Source organism: Vicugna pacos, chromosome 34 (genome assembly GCF_048564905.1).
Source record: "Vicugna pacos chromosome 34, VicPac4, whole genome shotgun sequence".
Classification (NCBI taxonomy): Eukaryota; Metazoa; Chordata; class Mammalia; order Artiodactyla; family Camelidae; genus Vicugna; species Vicugna pacos.
In genome coordinates, this window is record NC_133020.1 from 1,171,170 (window position 1) to 1,195,516 (window position 24,347).

At 41.4% G+C, this 24,347-nt stretch overlaps 1 protein-coding gene and 2 pseudogenes across 1 annotated transcript in view; all 3 read left to right on the forward strand.

Annotated features, from left to right (window-relative positions):
• LOC102530619 (AT-rich interactive domain-containing protein 4B-like) overlaps positions 1-14,639 on the forward strand; it is a 91,502-nt gene extending 76,863 nt beyond the window's left edge. Inside the window, exon 7 of the mRNA XM_072954603.1 lies at positions 14,361-14,639. Coding sequence (XP_072810704.1) covers positions 14,361-14,372 — 12 coding nt within the window. The 3' untranslated portion in view covers positions 14,373-14,639. The remainder of the gene's footprint in view (positions 1-14,360) is intronic.
• Positions 3,232-4,142, forward strand: LOC140691325 (myb/SANT-like DNA-binding domain-containing protein 3 pseudogene; annotated as a pseudogene).
• Positions 6,077-6,532, forward strand: LOC140691339 (MAPK regulated corepressor interacting protein 2 pseudogene; annotated as a pseudogene).
• Positions 14,640-24,347: the final 9,708 nt, after the last annotated feature.

A 24,347-nucleotide genomic window follows, 5' to 3' on the forward strand; every position in this document is an offset into this window, starting at 1 on the left:
AGACTTTTACTACAAGAAATGCTAAAAGATGCTCGTCAGGGTGAAGGAAAATGACACCAGGTGGGCCCCCAGATCTGCAGAAAGAATAAATAACTGAAAAATATAAAAAGCCTAAAAAAGAAAAGAGCCAATGCACATGTTTTAACATCTCTAAGAGACTACTGATTGCTTAAAGCAAAAAACTAATGGATTGTGGGGTTCACAGCACAAGCAAAAGCAACATACAGGGGCACAAACTGCTAGAAGGAGGTAAACGAACCCATGCGCCTGTAAGCTTTCCAGTGTTAGTGACGTGGTTTATATTATTCGAAACTGACTGTGATAAATAACAAAATGCTCACGGGTCACCTTTGAACACCCTTTCCGTTTTTGGTCAAGATGTTTACTAATAACATGTCCATCAATGGGGAGTAAAGGGGAGGAAAAAGAGAGAAACCAAAATAAATCACCAATTTTAAGTAACGACTTATTTCACTACGCCGTTTTTGTGTGCGTTTACATCAGTAATAATACAAACTAACACATTTTATTTAAATGCCACAGATTCACTGACACTTCCCAAGAACACAGAAATTAACCATGTTAATCAAGATGAATCCACATTTTAATTGAAATCATTTTGAAGTGCTCTACTTCCTATTTGGAAAGTACACAGTTTTAGGATATTAAAAAACTACCTTGCTGAATATGGCTCTAAAGTTCTAATTTGAAGACAGAAATAACATATGTGGTATACAGTTAGCCTACATTATCAGCTATTATAAAAGTAATTAATGAAAAGAATTGTTTATATTATAAAGGAAGTCACAGCACTGAACATGAGAATAGGACTTTTAAATATTTGAATTTTAACCGAACAGAAGGAACAAAAGCAAGCTTTTTTTAGCATTCATTATTTTATTAAAGGATCCCTAATAATTCCTCGACAGAGTCAAAATATTTAATGGGTTGAAATATCCTGAGAGATGAGAACACCGAGGAACAATGGCAAGCGTGACTGAGGCTGTGCTCTGTGGGAAGCAAGCTACTCTTACATTTAACCCCCCTAACAGCATTGCAAAGTGGCTCTTAAGATCTTCAGAGAATTTAAATAATGCATCCAAAATCACACATCAGTGAGAGCCAGGATTTGAACCTCAAGTCTGTAAACCAAAGCCCATGATCATCTCTCAAATAATAATGCTAACTGACTGACAAGTACATTACACATTCCCCCCCAGCCCTTTGATAGCAGAGCACATTTCTTACAGACAAGACGTTCTTCTGCATAACCAAATATAATAATCAAAAGTAGGAAATTAACACTCATGCTCAGATCCTATTTAAGTTTTTACAATGGTATCAATAATGTACTTGTGAGCCAAATACCCAGAATCATGTGTCACAATGACCACAATGCAATCTTTAATGTACTTTTCCCCTTTAGAAGTTTAAGGGAATCAAACATTTTGCACAGTGCACAGAACTTGACTGAGCACGTGGTATGTGTAAGGCACTGTTTGACAGTACAGTGGAGGTAAGACAGAGTTCCACTTCCAGTGACTTTACATTCTAGTAAGAAAAGACTAACAAGTGAACTAGTAACATGACTTTCAGGTTTGGCCAAGTGCTATGACTGGGTGGCTTGGAAATGGCCATCTAGGGAGCTGAAATCTGAATGATTAGAAGAAACTGCATTGTTAAGAGATGGAATAGGAGCGTTCCAAACAGAGGGAAAAGCAAATACAACCTAGAGAAGGACAGAGCTGGTGTTTTGGAGGAAAAGAAAAGATGCCAGTGTGGCGACAGCATCCTGAGCAAAGGGAGCAGAGGCTGATGTGGGGATGAGACTGGACAGATAGAAACAAACTCATGAGGTGTGACTCTAAACCTTATAACTAAGAGCAAAGGAAAGCTATTGAAGGATTTTAAGCAGACAACTGTCATGGTTTCATTGACATTTTAAAAAGACGATTCTGGCTACTGGTAGGAGAATGGACTGAAGAAGATGGTCAAGTGAAAGCAGAGACCAACTAAAAGCTATTTCAGTAGGCCATGTGAGATGATGGTGACTGAGACCAGGCTGGTAGAAATGAAGGTGTAAAACGGGACAAATCCAAATGATATTTTGGAGACCAAAGGAACGTGGTGACAGATTAGACATGGCGGATAAGGAGGAAAACAGGTTTTAAGGATATCTCCTAGGTGCCAGTTACTCAGATGGGGAAGACTGGGAGAAGAACAATATGGGAGAAGTCTATTTTGGACATACTAAGTCTATTTAGGAGAGAAGTCTAAATCAGAAACATAAATTTGAGAATTATTCACATGTAGACAGTATTTAAAACAGTACATTGAATGAGACCACCTACAGAAAGAAGAAGGGGAAAGTGTCTAGGACTAACCTCTGGGATATGCCAGTACTTAGAGGCAGGTCAAGGAGAGAAGTCTGTAAAAAAAAAAAACAAAAAACAAAAACAAACAAACAAACAAAAAACAAGCATGAGAAAGTGTGAGATAAGAGGAGAACAAGAATATGTTTCATAAACTAAGAGAAGCAGGTGAACAGGCAGAAAACAGTGCTGAATGCTTCTACAAGAGTCTTTAAGATGGATTTGGTAAATGGAAGTCACCGGTAACCTTGACTAGAGTGATTTCAGTGGCGAAATGGTGAGAGAGGCCAGTCTGGAGTAGGCTGAAGAGCAAAGGAAAAGGGAGAGAGCACATAGAGAGCTTTTGAAAATCTGCTTGAAAGAGGATAAGAGAAATGGAGCAAGGAGCTAGAGGAGAAGAACGTGGAATCAGGAGAGAGTTTATAAGTGATCTCTATTCTGCATCTGCCTGTCCGACCTGGAAGCCGACAGCTTGCAATGCAGCTAGCATGACTTGAGGGACTCAATTTTCAAAAATGAATTTTGGTTTAAAGGCAGATGTGGCTAGCGGCTACTATTTTGGACAGTATAGCTCTAGAGCACGTCTGTATACTAATTAAGATGGTCCAATCATAGAAAGGGAAAAAAATTCATGATGCAGGGTCAATCCTTGAGAGACTCAGCGCCTAAGGACTCGCGTGCGGCGGGCGGCCCGCGAGGGGGCGGCGGCTCCCGGGCTTTGTGGCCGCGGCGCGCGCGGCGGGGCCTGGCCGGCAGGGGGCGCGCCGCCGCCGCCCGGCGCTCGGAGCCCGCGGCCCTCCCGGCTGCCCCGCCTGCGAGAGGAGCCGAGGCCGCCCGAGCTCGCTTCTCGCCGGCCCCTCCCCGGGTCGCCGAGGCCGCCGCGCCGCCGCTGCAGGCTGGCTAACAGCCGGAAGAAACGTAGTGCAACATGCAAAGCAAAAAACCCATAAAACCTGCCAGGTACTTCTCAGAATTGGAAAAGAGCATCCTGCTCGCTTTAGTAGAAAAGTGCAAGTATGTGCTGGAGCGTAAGGAGAGCGACGCGCGAACCCCTGCCCTCAAGCAGCGCACCTGGCAGGCGCTGGCCCACGAGGGCAGCTCTCAGCCCAGCATGTCCCTGCGGGATTTCAAACGGCTGAAGAAGTGCTGGGAGGACATCAAGGCTCGGACCAAAAAGATTATGGCCCATGAGAGAAGAGAGAAAGTGAAACGGAGCGTCAGCCGACTCCTGAGCACGCACGTCCTGGGGAAGGAGACGGTCGCCAGCATGCGGCCCGGCAGCTCAGCTTCCCGCACAGCCCGCCGAGGAGGAGCACGGGTACCAAGCCCGCGCAGACGCCGAAGAATCGTTCGCTGTTTCAAACACAAGAGCTGTGCATGATGAGAAAGAGCTCATGCATTTTCCAGGGTGTGAGGGGACCTCTCAGCCTGAACCCTCGTGCTCAGCTGTCAGAATAACAGCCACTAAAAACTACCGGAGCAAAAAACAGGAGCAAAACCTCCCAGGAAGGTGCTTTAAAAAAAGATGCATGAGGAAGAACGCCATCAACAAACGTCCATCTTACAGCTGCAGCTGATAAAAATGAATGAGGTGCATGTGGCCAAAACCCAGCAGATAGAGCGAGAGGGTGAGATGGCAGAGGAGGAACACAGGATAAAAAAATGGAAGTTCTCTATTAAAAAAAATGTTTGGGGAAAGAAAACTGCAAACTTTTACCAAGGACTGGCCTGTTATCCTCGTTTAACCGGCCCTTTCCCAACTCACCGTAAGACTGTGGGGGTGGCTCCCTTGTAATTAACCTGGGCTGGCAAAGAAAGTCTGGAAGGTGAGCTTGCGGTCAGTTAACCTGTAACAGCTACAGCTTGGAAAATTAGAGCGGCAGCACCACTTATTGAGAACACATTCAGGTAAGCAGCTGCACCCTGCGCACCCCTGAAGTGGCAAAGAAGCCGTTAGGGGTCTCCTGAAAGTTACCGCTGTGAGCGCTACCATTCCGAATGTAACGTCTCTTAATTAGAATTCATACAAGAACCATGTGTGAGTGTTGTTGTATTTTTTAAATCAAATACAAGTGTGACCATAAAGGAGCGTGGCTTTTTGCAGGCGGTGTTTTTTTTTTTTCTTTTTTTAAACAGACAGCAGACCTTTACCATCCAAACGAACGCCCTCCCATTGCCAGTGCCTGTCCTAGGAGGGCACACGTTCCTCTAGCAGTGATGCTGTTGCTTAGGACTTGCCAGAGGCCTTCCCGGAACCTCCACAAGAGCTGCAGCACATTTTTCATTTTTTTCAATGTCATCGTTTGAGTGTGGATTCCCTGTTTTCAAACAACTCAACCTATGGAAGAAGTTTTTTCTAATGTGGCTCATAAACTGCCTTTTTTAAGGCCTTCCATTCCCCAGAGAGGAGTTCCAAATAGTGTCTCCAACAAGGGTAGCTTTTGGAGTTAAGGGTGTAACTGCTTCAAGGGAGAAATGTTCATTTAGATTTCTACATTCTGTCATGCTTGGTTCATTAAAAGACGGAAGGAAGGAAGGGAAGGAAGGAAGGAAGGAAAGGAAGGAAGGAAAGGAAGGAAGGAAGGAAAAAGAAAAGAAAAGAAAAGAAAAGAGAAGGAGAAGTCATGAGAAGGAATCTGGAGCACAAGTTGAGGAATCTACAAGGGCTATAACATGAATGAAGCAAGGCAGTTTATGTGGATAATTTGCTTGCTGTTTCCAAGTAGAAGAAATATAGTGAGTGGAAGTCTCTGTGGATGAAACATTTTTCTTTTTCTTTTTTATGTTAAAATTTAGAGATGTATCTGCGAACATGAGCTATTTCTGATGCATTACATGAGCTTGCTAATGTCTAAGAGGAGATAATTCCTAACCCCACCAATTGAAAAAAGTCTTTATTTCTTAGATGCCCTTTACTTAAAGATTTAAATCCTGTTTCATTCATATTTTTAAATTTGCATTTCATTCCTACAACCCTGCCTTCTTGGCAGTATATGAAACAGAGGGGCTGAAGGTAATATTGTTCTAAATAGAAATAGTAGGTGTATCTGACCACCTTCTGACATAGTGTCCAGTAAAATCTGGTTTTATTAGTTTTTATTTCTTGTATTTAGACCCCATCTTTAGGAGGTATACAGTTATGATCAAAAAGACCAGACAAAATAATCAGTATGTGAATAAGGTTTAAGAAGCTATTATTTAGAACCTGAGTGAGGATCAGTAATCCTCGGCTGCTCTATGTCCCAGCCCAAATCTCTAATTTCTTGACATGCTTTCCTTCTATAAGCTCATCTAGTCCTGTGAATTCAAACATGATCAATAGGTTGATGTGGCCCGAAGAAACTCTATTTCCAGCCCAGATGTCTCTAGTACTAATCCCACATACCTCCTGGACATCTCTAGGCATCTTTGGCTCATTTTTCTATTGCTTTGCTCATCTTTTTCATTGATATGTATTTTCTGGATAATAATACATTTTTGGTTATATTGGCTACTTCTGTGTCTTTTCTTTGAAATTTGTTTATAGTGTCTTCTCTTATAATGAAATTTAGTTTGAATGTAGTCAGATTTATTCGTCTTTTCCTTGTTTTCTGCTTTGGGATCCGGTTTCAAAATTTTTTTTCCAAAAGTGCCAGCTGGGTAGAGGGCGTGGAATCTGGCCGGCGGGCGGCGAGGGCGAGGGCGCGCTGCAGCCCCTCCGCACCATGTCCACTATCACCAAGGGACCAGCAAGCTGGCCGCCCAGCGCCGCACGGGTCCCGCGCAGCAGCAGGTGGAGAGCAGGCTCGGAGCTCTCCTGACAAGCCGGCATCCCTCACCGACGACCCCGCAGACCTCGAGGGCGCAGCTGCGGGGACCCTGGCACCGGCCTGAGGCTGGTGTTCAATCGGATGAATGGCCGGTGGCCCCGTGCTCCATCCCCCTCCCTTGAGGGAACCCAGGAGACCCACACACTGGCCCACGAGAACGGCCGGTTTGTATCCCGAGCCTGACAGCAAGTGGAGCAGCAGCTGGGTGGTGGCCCAGCCGGAGGGAGCGGGCCGGCGCCAGTGCAGTCCGTGGAGAGGATGCCCAACTCCCGGCTGCACAACCCCGTGCCCATCGACCTGGGTGAGTGGTGGGCACAGCAGTTCCTGGCCGGAGTCAACAGCTGCACCTAGTCTCAGCCTCGGAAGGAATGCTGCCTGTGCAGGGCCTGGCCCTGCCCCCCGCTGGACCCTCTGCCAGGAGAGGACCCCAGTGCCCTGTCCACCCACGGCGGCAGGCCCCGCTTCACTCTGGGCCTGGCCAGGCGCCGGCCACATCGAAGTGCCAGCATTTGGGCTTCTGCACTTGCTGACGCCTTGACCCAGCTGTTAACGGCTGCCAGGGACCAGGGGCTGAAGCTGTCTGACCTCAGTCCTGCTCACTGTGCGCGGGGACCAACCTGTGGGGCTGGCAGGGAGGAGCTCCAGGCTAAGAAAGTTGAGAAACTGCTATAAATAAATAAATAAATAAATAAATAAATAAATAAATAAATAAATAATCTTTCCCTAAAGAAATAAAAAAAATCCTTCCCTACCTCAAAACCACAAAGATATTCATTCATCTGTCTTTTTGCTAAAAGTTTGAAAATTTAGTTCTTCATATTTTAGTCTTTTTAAATCAGACTACTGTTTTTGTGCATGAGGTAGAGATCTGCTTTTATTTATTTTACGTGTGAACAACTAATTGTTCTGGCAGCATTTACTGACTGGTTTAACTTTATTTTTATGGTTCATGGTGTCATTAATGTCAGACTGGGTTTTCACATGTCCATGGATTGTTTATTCTTTTCCATTGTTCAAAATTTTCTTGTTCAAAGCTTTCTTCAAAATTTTCTTGGGAATGCCAGGCCCTTTCCTACTCTATGTGAATTTCAGAGTCATCTTGTCAAGTTCTATGATAAACCTAAAGAGTGTTATAGAAAACTCCTCAGGGCCTCAATTGCTCCCCTGGAACATGCTGACAGTAATGGTTGTTATGACAAGATATAATTAACTTTTTAGTGGGCTTCAAGAATGGTTGTTATCATCAGTATCATCTTTATCCTCATCAATGAATGAGCATTTACTCTGGCTCCGAGATCTTAAATTCCGGAGTCCTACCTTCTGACCACAGCTTCACGTATGTGTTTATACATCGTCCACTCCCTTACTCCCACTAACCTGATTCTTCGACTTCAAAGTATTTAGTGTTGAAACCATCTCTATTTTTCTAGTCTGTCAGTCCATTCCTAGATTGATTTTTTTCCCATTCATCACAAAAGTTGCTCCAACTCTTTACCATTCTATGTTATTTGCTTATTAAGTCTTCTAATCGATACTACCAGGCTTATTTTGGGGTCAGATGGCCTTGGTTTTTGGTTACCAGAGAACCTTTCCTCATTCTCATCTCTAAATGTGGCTATAATTCCATCTATGCTCAGTGCCTGCCCTGCCCCTCAAGTCTGACTGCTCCCTGTGATCTAGAGCTCATCCTCCAAGACCCTGATCCATCAGTTCTCTTCTCTCCAAGTTTCCTTTTCTTGCTCTCTGCTGGCCCTGTGAACTGGTGATTTCCAGGCATTCACATTTCACCAACCAATAAATTTTTTTAAAATTGACGTAACGTACAGTCGGTTACAATCTATCAATTTCTGGTGCACAACATAATGTCCCAGTCATGCATATACACTTGTGTATTTGCATATTCTTTACCATTAAAGGTTATTACAAGATATTGAATATAGTTCCCTGTGCTCTACAGAAGAAACGTGTTTGTTTTTTTAAATCTATTTTTATGTATCATAGCTAACTAACATTTGCAAATCTCAGGCTCTCAAATTTATCCCTTCCCACCCCCTTTCCCTGGTATCCATAAGATTGTTTACTATGTCTGTGAGTCTGTTTCTGTTTTGTAGATGAGTTCATAGTGTCTTTTTTTTTTTTAGATTGTACATATAAGTGATATCATATGATATATTTCTTTCTCTTTCTGGCTTCACTCGGAAGACGATCTCTAGGTCCATCCATGTTGCTGCAAATATTGAATATATTTCCCTGTGCTATACAGTAGGACCTTATTGTTTATCTGTTTTATATATAGAAGTTTGTATCTGCTAATCTCAAACTCCTAATTTATCCCTCCCCAGCCTTCCCTTTGGGTAACCAAAAGTTTGTTTTCTATGTCAGTGTGTCTTTTTCTGTTTTGTAAATAATTTATTTGTATCGTTTATCTTTTAGATTCCTCCTATAAGTGATATCTTATATTTGTCTTTTTCTAACTTTAACTAATTTAGTTACTACTTAGTTTAACTAATTATTACATAACTAATTTAGTATGATAATCTCTGGGTCCATCCATGTTGCTACAAATGGCATTATTTTGTTCTTTGTTATGCCTGAGTAATATTCCATTGTATATACACCACATCGTCATTATCCATTCATCTGTTGATGAACATTTAGGTTGCAGCCAATAGATTGGTTATTGTAACTAGTGCTGCTATGAACATTGGGATGCAGGAAGATACAATCATTCTGAAACTGTGGTTCCTCATCCTGCTTCCTCATTCCCATTTCTCTGGGACTCTTTGGAAACTACCAATGCTCAGGATGCACCCAAACTAATTGAATGAGGACTTCTGGTTCTGTGCACCAGGCATCGGAATTTCCTGTAAGCTCTAGTGTTCTACCTTAAAGCCAGAGTTGGGGAGTAACATTGTCTTTCAACAGCCTAAAAGAAGGAAGTCGTTAAAGGGTAAAATACAAAGGAACAACAACAAAAATCCCTCCGACTTGTACTAGTGGACTGACTTCCAATACTCTTTCAGATAAACAAGGAACTTTTCCATCACTCGCCAATAAAAACAGTTGATCATTTTTCCCCTTAGGCTGAGAAGCCATTTAAGTAACTATATTTATATGGAAGAAATCCAGTAAATACTCTGCTGCATGTTTAAGCAGCTTCTCCTACATTGTATCCAAGGGTTGGCAAAGATATTCAATTATTCATCAAAAACTTTTGTGAGTTTACTGATTATGTGCCAGGAATCATTCCCAGATGGAATCATGGAATCGAGTCAAATGTGGTCTTTCCATTCAAGTAGTTTAGAGCATGAGTTTGTGTGTTTCTTCAACATATATAATTGAGTACTGTCATAGACCAAAAACTGTTCTAGGCTCTAGCAAATCTCAGAAAACTAAGCAGAAGAAAAAAGTTCCTGCTCTGTGGAGCTTCTTTTCCAGGGGGTGTAATAGGAAATCAAATTAATAATATTAGACAAGAAGAAAATGAAAGCAATGAGGGAGGACAGGGAATGAGGGTGAGAAAAGAGCAAAGTGCAGCATCCAGTGGGGCAGAGAGCTGAGAAAGGTCTCAGTGACAATGTGACATTCAGTAGACACTCGAAGGAGAGAACGTATAAGCCACGTGGTTATTTGGAGGACAGAGTTTCAGATGGAGAAAAAGGCAAGTGCAAGGCCGGAGCCAGGAGCTCGTTGGAGGAGTTGGATGAAGAGCTGGGCAGCCAGCCAGTGGGGCTGGAGCTGAGAGGGAGGGAGGCCAGTGTGCGAGGGGGTCCCAGAGGGGAGAGGCCTGAGAAGCAGGGCTTGTGGGGACTGAGTGGCTGGGGCAGTGAAGGGCTGTGAGGGGAGACTGACGAGCTCTGGCGTTCCATTTACCGTCCTCGAGGCTGAGGATTGACTCAAGAGGGCAGATGTGGAAGGAGGAGTCCAGGAGGCTGTGATCAGATTCCAGGGGCCATGTGGCTCCCAGGCAAGGCACCATTCTACCTTGCTTCCTGATAAATACAGTCTGATTACATTTTAGTGTTTTCCTTGCCACTGGTATCAACTCTGTACTTCCAAACTGAAACAGCGATATGGATTCAACTATCAGACTAGTAAAAAGCTGTCATCTAAAACCCTCCACACAACCTGCTTCTTCTGTTATTGTTCTCGTTAAAAAGGTCCCACGATGGGGGCCCAAGCCCACGTTCCCCTCGCACGTTCCCTTGCCCTGCGATCGCCAGAGATCTTACTTCCCGTCTGCCTCATCAGCTCGCAGGGGGCTTCTCACCCTGCCCAGGAGCACCCGTGGTTCCCAAATGCTGGTCACAGCCCCACAACCACAACCACGGTGGCCCCTACAGATGGCTCCACACGGTGGCTGGGAATCGCGCCACCGTAATTCTTGTGACCCTCCCGAGGCAGGTCCTAAGCCATTTTTTCTCTTCTGTAGCTTTTCCAACTTCAAACTATATTTTTTTTCTTTTTTAATTGAAGTACTGTCAGTTACAATGCGTCAGTCTCTGGTGGACAGCTCAATGTCCCGGTCATGAGTATAGGTACATTCTTTTTCATATTTTATAGCTTTAAACTATTTATATATTTTTCCCTCTCAAACAACATCTATTTATTAAAATTTCGCATTCTTTTTTATTAAAATATATTCACAAATATTTCAATATTTCTATCTTTGACTCTGTAATGTGTTTCTTATCGAGAGCATATAGTTGGATACTTTAAAAGTCAAGCCGGGTAATCTCTGCCTTTTGATTTAGAGGAACCGATTTTTATTTAAATATTATTATTGGTATAGCTGGATTTACATCGACCAATTTGCGCTTTGTTTTCTTCTTTGTTTTTCCTTTGGTCGGGGGAGGTAATTAGGTTTATTTATTTATTCTTGGAGGAGGCACTGGGGATTGAACCCGGGACCTCATATGCTCTACCACTGAGCTAGACCCTCCCCCTTCTTCCGTAGCTTTTTCTTTCCTCTTTATTCCTCTGTCAAATCCGGTAGGATTTACTGTCGTGTTTCTTGCCACGCTCTGTGGGTAGTTTGGTTCATTCTTTCTCTCTCTCCCTCCCTCCTATGCCTTCTCCTCCCTCCCTCTCACTCCCTCTCTCTGTTTCTCTCTCTCACTCTCGTCCTTCTCCCTCTAGTCTCTGAGCCAACTGAAGACAGGAGCTGTGCGGGTTCCCCTTTGTGTCTGCAGCACACACCCAGCTGTCTGACGCAGAGTAGGTGTTCAGTCAGTGTTGTGGAACTGAATTAAACTGCTCTGCTTTACAAAGGACTACAGGCTTTTCCAACCCCACTGTATTTCAGTCATACCAGCTGGCACCCTTCTGTGGGGGCTCCTAAACCCAACCTGGGCAGGCACCAGAATCACTAAGAGAACTTCTAGAGACACAGATTCAGAGGCCCCCGCCCAGAATAGCTGGATCAGAATCTGCTGCAGAGCAGCCTGGGAAATGGTCTTCTCAGAAAATTCCACAGCAATGCCAAACCTCTTCTCAACCACAGCTTTTAGTGCAACCTTTGACTGTCTTTGTGCTATCAAGGAAACGGAGAGATACTCCTTAGGAATATCTCAGATCCTTTTCTGTTTCAAAGGACAACCTGCCAGGAAGTAGGGTGGCTTGAAAAGCGTTCACAAAACAAATGCAATGAGTGATCATATAATGTTGAGTCTATCAAATAACAAAGCACACTGATAGCACCTTAAATTATTCCAAGATGTGGAGGAAATGCTTGGTAAAGATACAAATTCTAAAATATATTTTCTCCTTTGTCACGAAAGCATTTAAAGGCAAACACACTTCTAACAGTTCCCATGCTTGGCAACCATTTCCAGTTATATTTATGTTTGAAATATTCTTTTTTTGCACAGCCGTGTCTACATTGTTCTTTATACTGTGTCAAATTTTCAGATGTCAGTGTGGGTCATGGGATTTGCACTTGAGCTTGGACTGTGGAAAATCCAAGTCACCGTTTCCCTTCTCTTCCTCCTTGGATGCTCTCTTCCTTCTGTTAAGACACCTCGAGGGTCATCATGTTTATGTGCACTAATGCTCAGTAGGAAGAAGGGGGTGAGATTGGAATGCTATGGGGGAAATTCTAGGCTAGGAAAGACAAGAATATCCCAGTTCTCCCCTGCCCCAGCCACTTTTCTTCCAAGTGAATTCCCCAAGGGAGTCATAAATACAGGGAGAGTGCTGGAATAAAGCAAAATGCCACTGGACGTTTTGTGAGCAGTGACCCAAACTCAAAAGTAACTGTCATTAAAAACCCAGGATGGAGCACACGATGTTGGCATCTCTCCTTCCTTTCCTTCCAGCCAAAACCTAAATCTGACCATTTTACCACCTTTGGGCCAGGACATGGGGGACAGGGTCCTGGAGAGATGGGCTCACTTATGAGAAATGACTTGTCCTTCCCCTGGGTGGAAGATGTAATCAACCAATTACCACCGTTGTTAGAAAGAAAGGGAAAGAGGTTAATTGGTGATTTTCTGGGCTTCTTTGTGACTAAATGAAAGGAGAGGCTAAAGCAAAGCAAAGCAAAGCAAAGCAAAGCAAAGCAAAACAGATGAGCTCCTTCCAATTCAAGAGAAGGAATCACCATGGAAAGGAGGACTAGGCAGAGGTTGTGTGAACTTTAATGGGACCAGGAAGCCGCCCTTCTGGGAAAGTAGGAGGTGAAAAGCTGGAGGGTGAAGACCTCCTCCAAGGTGAGGAGAGAAGCCTCCAGCTCCACTGCCTTCTAAAGCCCAGCGCTGTGACCTGCTGTGCCCGCACTGAGTAGCAGGCACTTTTCATGTATCACTTGTATAGAAATGAAGACCAACCAAACGAGAACGAGCAAGGGCTTTTTATTCAGAGCTTGCTTGCGAGGGAGTCGGCCACCATCACTTGCATTTTGGCAGAGGCTCACAAGCAGGCCGAGAAGTAGAAACGCTTTTATAGGGGAAACAGGGAAGGCTTCGGGGATGGCCTGACTGGAGGCTCTTGGCACATGGATGCTGTAGGTGGGCCAACTAGAAATGGCACACCCACGTGATTGGTTAGGGATGTGTATTTGGCTTTGTCTGGTAGGTCCTAAATTGGAAGTCTAGGCAAAAACTGCAGAGGCTATCAGCTACTGATCATGTCCTAACCATTTTGGTCTGATTGCTGCAGAAGTTGTTGTTTGGCTTCCTGAATTATTACTAAAGATAGCACTCTGACTTCCTCCAGGCCTGACTTTGTTGGCTGGCTTCCTGGGCCGCCTAGTGAAGGTAAGGGGCTGGTCTCCTGGGCAGGCTGCTGCAGGTTGTGTGTCAAAGTTCTATTTTTATATATGGTTGGCTATTAGCTGTTCGTATATTCAGTCATCAGTTACAATTTTGCCACCATTCAAAGTGTGATCCATGACCCAGCAATGTTAGGGATCAACTGTGAGCTTGTTAAAGATCTACCAAGTGATTATTATGCAGATTAACACTTGAGAAACACTAGGTAATAATTTACCCTCATTGTACCACAGACAGGCACTATCCTCATTTTAAAGACAAGGAAATGTATACAATGGAATACTACTCAGCCATGAAAAGAATAAAATGATGCCATCTGCAGCAACATAGATGGACCTGGAGATTATCATGCTAAATGAAGTAAGCCAGAAAGAAAAAGGAGAAATACCATATAATATCACTTATATGTGGAATCTTTAAAAAAGGTCACAAATGTACTTATTTACAAAACAGAGATAAACTCACAGACATAGGAAACAAACTTATGGTTACTAGGGGGAAATGGGGATCAGGGGGGATAAATTGGGAGTTCGAGATTGTAGATACTAACTACTATATATAAAATAGATAAACAACAAGGTCCTACTGTAAAGCACAGGGAACTGTATTCAACACCTTGTAATAGTGTATAATGAAGAAGAATATGAAACAGAATATATATATATAATATATAAATATATATATATATTTATGTATAACTGAATCACTATGCTGCACACCAGAAATTAACACAACATCATAAATTGACTATACTTCAATAAAAGACAAGGAAATGAAGGCTTAGAGGGGTTAGTGACTGGCATAGGCATGTGTCTAGTAGGTGGCAGACCTAGAACGTAAACCCAGTTGTCACCTAAGCTCTGCTTTTTGTACTGAACCTAAATGTGATCAGTAACTTTTCTCTGCAGGTGACAGCCTGATGAGGCCATGGGACTGCAGGATCAAGTCTTCTTAACAGGAAACACTAATGAAGGCAACAAAATGAAGTGTCAGTGCAGGCTGAGGTGGGGTCTCGTTCAGGGACACCAAGGCTGGTGAGCATCAGGTCCCCAAGGCAAGGACGTTCCTGCTGTTGGGGGAAATCCTCAGAAGCTCTCAAAGTAGAGACAACTGAGCTCTGACCTGGGACGTTCCTTTCTTTTCACAGGAAACAAACAGGATTAATAATCTATGACCATTATTCTTAAGCAAGGCATATTCCTTCACAGAAAATGTAATTATGCAGATTGCAGCAAAGGTAGAATCATGCAGTGTGCACCAAATTCCTGAATTCCTTCCTCGCCCAGAAATAAGGCGTTAGCTTTTTGACTCTACATTTTAGGGCATAAAGAAGGACCTGCCCGTGATGTCCCAGAGAGTTAGAAAGGTGTGATTATATGTCACCATGAAACTGCTTCAAATACATTTAGAAAATTATGAAAATGTGTCATCAAGGAATCACCGTTTGTGCCCCAGTGAGGTGTTGAATACAGCTGCTGGGGGCGAAGCCATCCTCCTGCCTCTGAAGCAGTGACTCTGTGGTGCCCAAGAAGCTCAGCTGTGGACTGCAGGCAGCCCGTCCAGGTTCCCAGTGGTCAGGTGAATTACAGCAGCTCCTGGAAACCACACAAATGAGGTTGATTAATTAACAAAGAGTGATATGATTTGATGTTTTAAATGAAAGTAGGGGCCGCTGTACTTAGGTTTTATTCTTGCTTCTGATTGTCTCTCTTTGCCCATGTCCTACCTATGGTGAGGGAAGAAATGCAATCAATTGACCTTTTTTTTGGATAAAGAGTTACATATTTTATTGAAAAAAAAGACTTTTTCTCTAAATTTTTATGTAACCACATTTGGGGGAAAAAAACCCCATCTTTATCCATTCTTTTTTTTTTTTCCAATGCATTTGTAACCAAGGCACCACCTTCACCTGATGACAGCCCTCAAAACAGGAAGTATAAAGACTGTAGAAACAGGTAATGTGGACAGGGAGTGGCCACTAAACCCGTCAGATGATGGCGGATGCCAACTTTTTTATTCTCTATGACAAAGTATAGTTACATATATTTCAAGTTTTTTATTTTTATTTAATCCCAGTAGAGAAAATTGATTTTGGATAAATAGAGATCTAGATGAACTTAACTGAATTGTCTATTTAGTAAAGAAACATAAAACACAGTCCACTGGGTAAACTTTCATAACAAAAATGGAATAAGCATAACTGATATACCAGTTTTAAGTAATAATTCACAAGAGTTAAAAAAAGAAGAGGAATGTTATGATATGATATATATCTATATATCTTCTACCTATCTATCTATATATACCTACATACATATAGTATGTATGTGTATCTTTTCCTGAATACAGTTTGAGGCTTTCATTCTTTCTGCACGGGATGTGCTGTTTCATCCCTGACTTACAGGAAAAGACATTAAGAGAAAGGAAGCCACTTCTTTTGCTTTTGAGACTCAAGATCTTCCCTAGGGCATCGTGTTCAGGTTCACGTTTTATTTGTACAGAAGGCTCAACACTGTGAGGTCACGGAAACTTGGGGGGTTGTCTTTCATGCATCTGAATACTAACCTATAGAGGTAATGGACCTGGAGGTGAACAGAGTAGAAAAAATTCATTGGTCACGTCTTTTTAAGTCTACTAGAGATGCTTCACAGAATCCCAGGCTTAAAGGAGACTCAGTTTTCAAGTGATGAATCAACGTGGCAGTTGAAAACAACTGACTCTTTTAATTTATAACTCTTTTTGTCATACACACAAAGAAAACCTACATGTATTCTTTAAAATTTTTAAATGCCTCCCAAACATTACAATCCATCTATTTGATATTCTTTGTATTTCACATCTTTTTCTAGAACTTGAATATATAATAAATAAGACTGTGGATAAAGTATCTTCCCAAAGCAGACAGGCAGTATGAGATTGTAATACAAGACACACACAGAGCCAGAGAGAAAAGCTTAGATCCTGGAATCCCAAATGAAACTAAGCAAAAGTTGTGGCCACACTTACTCCCAGCTGGAAACACTTTATTATTAATGGGGAGGAAAGTGAACATAAATACAGCACAGACATCACTCAATATTTAGGGTCCCCCAGATGACAGAAAGTCTTTTAATTGCAAACTCAGTATATATCGTTGACATTCATTAAAGAAGCCAAATTACAATGTAACTTTTACTTTATGAATTTTCCGTTTGGTATTGAAACCCAGAGAAGGCATTTTATTTCCACTTTGACTGCAAACTCAGTAGTGCTGAGGGACATTTAATAGGTGCTGTGCTGTTTCTGGGGTAAAATCAAAGTTAAAGCCCTGGATGAGTCACAAAGCCAACATCTTTAAGTACAACGGAAATTGTACACATGCTGTGCATTTTTCCTATTGAGAGGACAGAGATCTGAAAGTTGAGGAACACAGAAGATAGATATAATGTTGGTTCATCTATGTCTATAGAGCAATAATTCATCTGTCCAACATTAAAAATAATGTCCAGTCCTCTGAGCAACAGGTGTACAGTAAATTGGGCTAAATAGTTATGATAAGCATTAAGTCTAATTTGGGGAATGCATGTTTTACAATGGTCGTATGCCTATTTAATTCTCAGAGTAAATTGATAAGGATTTTTTTTAAGATTTTAAATCAGAACTTCTCATTGTGGGATTTAACGCTTAACCTGATCGACAGACTATAATGTCTCTCAATGGAGTGAACTGAACACTGACTATCAAAAATCAGTGCAATCACTTCCCGTGATACAGTTCTTTTCCTTAAACCTGTTTCTCCAAAATACTCCTGTTGAACTGCGAAGCAACAAGACAAAGAGAAACACTGGACAGAGAGTCAGAAAATTTATGTAATTTCAGGCAGGTCTCTCACGTTCCCTTACAACCCCAGGAAATGATGGTGTTAGCAGTTAACTCCAAAACTTCTTGCAGGGCTAGCATTTCAGGAACATATAATTTCTTGGATGTTTCATCTTGATCATAATAATGATATGAACAGCAACAACATCAATGATAATAAGATGAGAGGGGCACTGGGGAAGAGCTGGTGGAACATGACAATGGGAGTCAGGCCAATGGGAGTCAGGCAGTGGACAATCTAGTGACTTCTGGGTCAGCAGACTGTGAAATGAATTAGAATGAGCAGCTTCTCTGAGTGTCAGCTTTTTTTCTGATATAGAGAACAAGAATGATGGTTTTCCAACCAAATTCTACATAACTCTAGGATTTCAAGTAAGTGCTTCATACAGAACCACACACACACACGCACACACACCTGCATATATAATAGTTGAAAAGCAAAGCAAGTTGCCTGCTTAAATACATATTTTTTCTGATTATACTGTGCTGGGGACCATCAGCCCATGGATCAGTGCTGCTGCATCACCTTGTTTCATAGATACTGACCCCAAAAGAAAGCATGCCCTGCCACTTCTATTTAATGGAAGGATATCCTGAGATTTCCAGGAATTGGCTTTAAATACAAGTTCCTACAAGTATTATATGATACCTAACTCCCCATTGGATGGGGCCAATCCTAGGAATTTGTGAATGAACACGCTTGTTTGCCTGGCCTTTCTTAACCAATTGATTGTCTTTCTTTGGTATTTCATTATTTCTGGAGTTTCTCTAGTGAAGCCGTTCTTGGTCTGCCCATCTGTGGCTTTGGGGACACCACCTCCTTTTTCAAAGCTCAACTCAAGTGCCATGCTGCCTCACTTTGATCCAATTATATTCTTTCTTTTCATATCAGTATTCTGTAGGCATTCCATAAGCAGTGAGTCTTCCAAATGAAATATTTTAATGGAGAGAGCGAATCGTTGATATATGAGTCATCGATACAGGTTTCCTCTCCACGTTACCTGTTCTTGTTGAGCCTTTTTTTCCCTTCAGTCTTCGTATTTCATTTTCTTCTTTCTTTTCCTAACAATGTCCCTAAAGTTCTATGCTCATCAGCCCCAGCAGTGCTTGCACACAGGCTGGGAGGCAGAGGTGGGGGAGGTGCTGATTGGGGGGTTGGAGGAAACATATGTAGATATTCTCATATGATCCTAGAATGCTAACGCCTGGTAAGCCTTCGTGTGTCACTTTCCCCTTCATTTTAAAAAGGGACAAAGCCCAATGACCAAGACACACATCTCCAGGCGAGGCTAATTGCAGCTCCTGCCTTAGACCCGGCAGGCGTCTCCTCCACGTGGCTCTCCCGAGGCCTCCCCTTCATCCAGCTGCAGGACCCGACGCGCACAGAGGCACTACCAGGAGTTAACATTCCAAATCAGGACGGGCTTCTTCATTTAAATTTGCTTCTTTCACCATGTTTTTAGAGACTGACAGGTTATAAAAGAAACTAGTGTAAAGCATTACACATAATAGTACCTACTGCTGAAGCCTGACGTGGTGCCTGCTGCTTCTCCCGAGACTTCATCTCTTGGCTTCAAAACCTTTCAGGCCAAATGTGTCAGGGGGCCACCTCAAACCCCTAATGTTCCTAATCAGGAGTAGCCTTCTCCCTGGTCCCTGCACCAGCCACAAGGTTTAAGGGAGTGAGGGAGCGCAGAGATTCATCTTTCTAGTGCACACTGGCTATCCTCTCCCCAGCAGCATCTTTTCCCCCAGCCCTCCTACCACAGGGGCTGTGTGCGGGACGTGTGTTCTCCTTGCTCCTCACTGCGTGTAGCAGGACATTGTTCTTTTTCTATTTTCCACCTGAAAATCACCTCAGGGCCTTTGAAGCATAGGCTGTCACGCACACACGTTCACATGGAGTCGCAACAGTGCCCTTCCTAAGAGGGCAGGGCCTGGAGCCAAGCTACTTAAGTTTGAAAATGCTTTCAATTCCCTGTGTCTCACTTTCCTCAATAACAATATGGGAATAATAATAATATTTGCCTTACAGTTACTCTGACGCTTAAATAATATTTTAAAATGACCTAGTGCCTTGCATATAGCGAACACTCCATCAGTGTCCACTGTTATTGCCACCTACTGCCTAAGTGTGCGAGTTTTACTGTGCAATTTTAGTTCACATCCTTTTATTCTGCTAGGAATGTTTTTCAGTGTCTTCACAGATCTCCATAAAGTATAAACTCACACGCCAATTTTCCCATGAAATAGTTCTTCGCCATTTCAGCCAGATACAACTTCTGCTTCCATAGAAACAGCCCCACTCCACGTCCCTCCTCAGTGGTCATCACATTGCGTTTGGCATTCGTTAGCCCCTAGTGGGAAGGGAAGCTCTTCTTGCCGGAAGTCAGTTTCTTTTGTACATTTTGATAATATTTTCACATAATGGGGCCCTTAAATGGTCAATGGGTTTAATTACAAATACTGTGATTTACTAGAGGACCATATTAGAAGTCAATATTCTAAAAACTTACTTGCCCCACTAATTTTAGGAACTCTCCCTTTCAGTTCTTCAAAGATAACAACCCCAACTCCCCATACATAAACATGTGACAACTGTAATCAAGACACGATTCCTAAGCAGGTAACAGCAGAGGAGCTTTTATCAAATGAACCGCTCTACCGATTGAGTAACTTAAAAAGGAAAAAAAAAAATCTATCCGAAGGCACTGAAGAACAAACTAAAGCAGGCAAGAAACGGACAGGATTTGATGACTGCGAGATCTCACTGGGGGCGATCCATGTTTATACCTTTCCCCCTGAGGACACACCCTAGTCTGAAAACTGCAGTATCACTGGTTTGAGGCGTGAGAGGATGGAGCTTAGGGCTGCAAGAGTAGCTATAGATTAAGAAGGGAAATCCCAGAAAGGAGGAGTCACAGAGGAGGAACCCCTAGATCTGTGTGTGAGTCCTCGGCTGACTTCCGAGCCGCATATAAGCAAGGGAGAGCCCAGTGGAAGCAAGACTTGGAAGTCTGAAAGGCAAGCAGGGGTCTCTTCTGTTTATCACCGGGGATCAAAATTTGGGATTTGAGTACTTCCAAGTAAAGTGTTTGGAAAACACTGCACTAAGAAAGAAATCCCAGCATCCATAAGTTCAAGGTGATCGGCTCGTAGATTAACTGCTTTCCACTATTGTGAGAATAAAATGAAGGCAGTCATCCAGGCTAATGATGGGCACTCATTATAGAAGCTTAAAAATATTATTCAGTTCTATTATTTCAAGAAGACTGTCATGAAGTGTAGGATTGGGTGTGTGCTGCACAGGGTGGAATGGCTGCTAGCACAAAGTGAGTGAAAAAAAATGTACTAGTACCCAGTTTAGAATAAGAGAATGTGTTACACAGGCACAACAAATTCTAAAATATTATTTAAAAACAAGTTTATTTACAAGCAAAATAAAACCATGATATTTGGACAAATTTTTTAAAAAGGAAAAAAAAACCTGTCTTTTATTTTTATAAAGAATAGGCTTACTTAAAAATCAGTTTTAAAAGACATGAACCCATAATATTATTTGAGAAGTCAAAAACCTCTCCATTTTACAGAATACCTTAAAGAATACAAAACATTAAAGTACCTAAAACATATATTTATAGATTTAAAAAAATTAAGCTTTTTCAGTCAAAATTAAAAAAAAATCCAAAGTATGCCATATTTAATCAACAGTTTGCTTCCAAATAGAAGTTTCCTTGGAGAAACTAAGTATCAATTTTCAAACAACTGTGCTCCTCCATCTGGTGGCTGCAATCATTCTAATTAAAATACAGGTCTTTATTTCAATGTAAATTAACCTGTCTAAAGACTCCGCTCCTGGGTTGTTTCCTTTTTTTCTCCCTTAAATTCTTAAATACGCATGCATATCACATTGCGGCACCATCACAGAACAGAAAGGGAAGACACAGTGGCAGAGACAAAACGACCTGCCTCTCGAACAGCCGAAATTAGCGTGGGCCTCATTTTCCTCGTCTATAAGACAGTATAACCACAGTCACCAGGGTTATTTTTCTTTCTAAAACACTACAAACTTGTAGGTAGACTTTATGCCCTTCCTCCCACTTCCCCCACCCCCACCCACTGAGAGTAGTGAACATGGATTCTGGAGTTTGAATCCCAGCTCAGCCGGCTTACTTTGTTATCTTGGGCAAAATACTCAGTTCCCTCACGTGCAGGGTGGAAATACGAACAGTACTAGTCCCACAGAGTTACTGTGAGGGGCACATAAGACAACACGGGTAAAACACCTAGAACAGTGATCAACATGATGCTCTATGAGTTTTCAAATTTGTCATCATCATAACTCACTGCTTTTGGGAAAAGACCTTGATTTACGCCACTAAGCCACGGAGAAAAGAATGTCACGTGGGAAGATACATTAGGTTAAATCACCTAATACGTGAGGACAAAACACATGATTTTTTAAAACATTTACCTTAGCTTCATACAATTCAGGAAACAGCTTAAAAACCATTATAATAAACAGACATGAATGCTATAAAATACTTTGTGGATCAAAACTTAAAACTAAAAAAATGTTAACTGAGACAGTAAGAAAGTTTAAGTACAAAAACACCTAGAAATATAGCACAGTAGCACCACCTAGTGGGCACTGCGTTAAAAACCTTACAGCTAGGGCTTGCCCGGTGGATCCACAGGGGAAAAGCACATGCACATTCTCTTCACTAATGTAAAAGGAATCACAAAATAAAAAACCAATTAAATACTTTAATAGCAGTAGTCTCTAACACTATATAGCTTAAAATATCTCCTACTAAGTCTGTACCTCCAATTTGTTTCTGAAACAAGGGAACAGAGTTCAAAGTACTTTTTATTCAGAAATTTAAAATGTATCAAAATCACTATGCAAGTCGCCAGGAATACTTCACCATGACTCAGCAATTCATGTACAAAATATCAGCCATAACAAGCATAGGAATGTCAAGTCACAGGGTTGCAAGCTATCTTAAAAAGCCATTTTACTCTCCCTACTTTCTGTATGAATCCCTTCTGTAGCACCCCTGATAAATAGAATCTTGCCTCCAGTGAGCAGGTGAACTTACTTTTCTCTGGGTCCATTCCACTGTAGAAAAATAAACAATTAGAAAATGTATGCTTTTCATGAGTTTAAATCTGTTGGCCCTTGATCTGCAGGTGTGAATAGTCCGATCCTTCCAAATAATTATTCCTCAACTCTGAGATGTTACCAAGTTAAGGGATCTCTGCTTTTCCAAGTTAAACATCCTATATAGTCTTCTAGCCATTTCTCTTCAACAGAACTATAAACACTCATCATCTGCTCACTCTCCTCTAAACAGTTTCTAGCATTTCTAAAAGTGACTACATCCAATATAAAAAAATAACATGCCTAAAAGTGACTACATCCAATATAAAAAATAACGTGCCAAGAATGGTCCGGCTAAGGCAAAGTGAAGGCAGATTATCACCTCTCTCTGCACACCCTACTGCTCTTTATGAAGAACTTCCATGCCAAGGCAGAGTAGCAGTCAAAGACTCACTGGCTTGGAGGTCAGACCGCATTCTTAAGGAGCTGACTGCAGGCAAGTTACCAGATCAGCCTGACTTGGTTTCCTCCAGCAGTCAAACAGAAACCAACTTCTCCCTAACAGGAACACGAGTAAGATCAAACGAGACAGTGTTTGTAAAGCAGTCTGTGCAGTGCCTACAGCTCTGTAGGAGCTAAGTAAATAAGAGCGATTTTTGTTACTATTACTTTCCATCTCTCTCCCTTGTTTTGTATGTGCCCCATGTACACATATACGGTTCAACTGAACTGAATCAACCTAAGTTTCAGTCATTGTGAAAAATCAATGCAATGTGTAGTATTTCTCTCATCAGAAAAATACCTTCTCTATTTTGGGCTGATGGTGATGCAGAGCTCAAATTAAATTAATCAAATACTCTTTTTTAAAAAGCATGATTATAAAGATACTATTGGATTACTCTCTGACAAAATTTCTTATCCTAGAAATAATTTCCAAATAGTAAATACTTAAGTGTTGGATTCACAGATACATGTCAAAAATGTGTCTTCGGTCTATCCATTTTTATAATTTTCTTAGCTATGCAGGTTTTATTATATTGGAAATATTTGTCTTTTTGTCAATATTTAAATATGTTAAAAAGTACCCTAAATAACAGTTACCTCTAAATTAGTAAAATGCAGCCTGAGACAACATGAAATATTTGTAATTGGTTGTAATTTGCCTTTTCCCCTAAAACTGTGTTAATGATCAAGAATTCTGCTGCTCTTACAATTTAATGGTTGGCAGTTAATTATTTTTCTTATTTTAAATAAACAGCAAAAGTTTTGAAATCATATTCTATTATAAAAACAACACATATTTTCAAGTAAATACCTATGTAATTATCAAACACCACATTAAATAAAATTTTTTAAAAGTAGTTCAGGAGACTTAAGATGAAAAAGGGTTAGAATGGCTCTCATTACCAAACAGGTCATTTATTTCCTGAAATTAGCTTATGGTCATGTATCATACTTTTACTAGGATATTCACTTCATTCTGTACTCAAAAACTTCATTCAGCATTCATCCACTCAATATTTATTATATAATAATAAATTTACGTATGTATGGCAGGGGCTGAATTGTTTTTTGAAATAAGGTTAGGTGCCAGGCACTGACTTACAACAAATACTATTCTCATTTGAAGTGAGGACCAAAGATTAAACCACGTGCCTTATTGACTCCCAAACCACAGTAAAATAACGAATTCCTAACTCCCATGTTAAATGCTTTTTCTACAGCCCACTGTCCTAAGTTGTACTTACATTTTCATTAGAAAAAATGTTTTCATATTATTTGCATGATGTTACTTTCTTGTTTCACTTTTTAATGAAATTCTAATTGTTTTAAAGATAATAAATGCTCTCTAATCTAATGAACATGGATTTCTTTATAGAAATATTTTACTTAAAAGAGAGTCTAAAAAAAATAGTCCACCACTTAGAGGGTA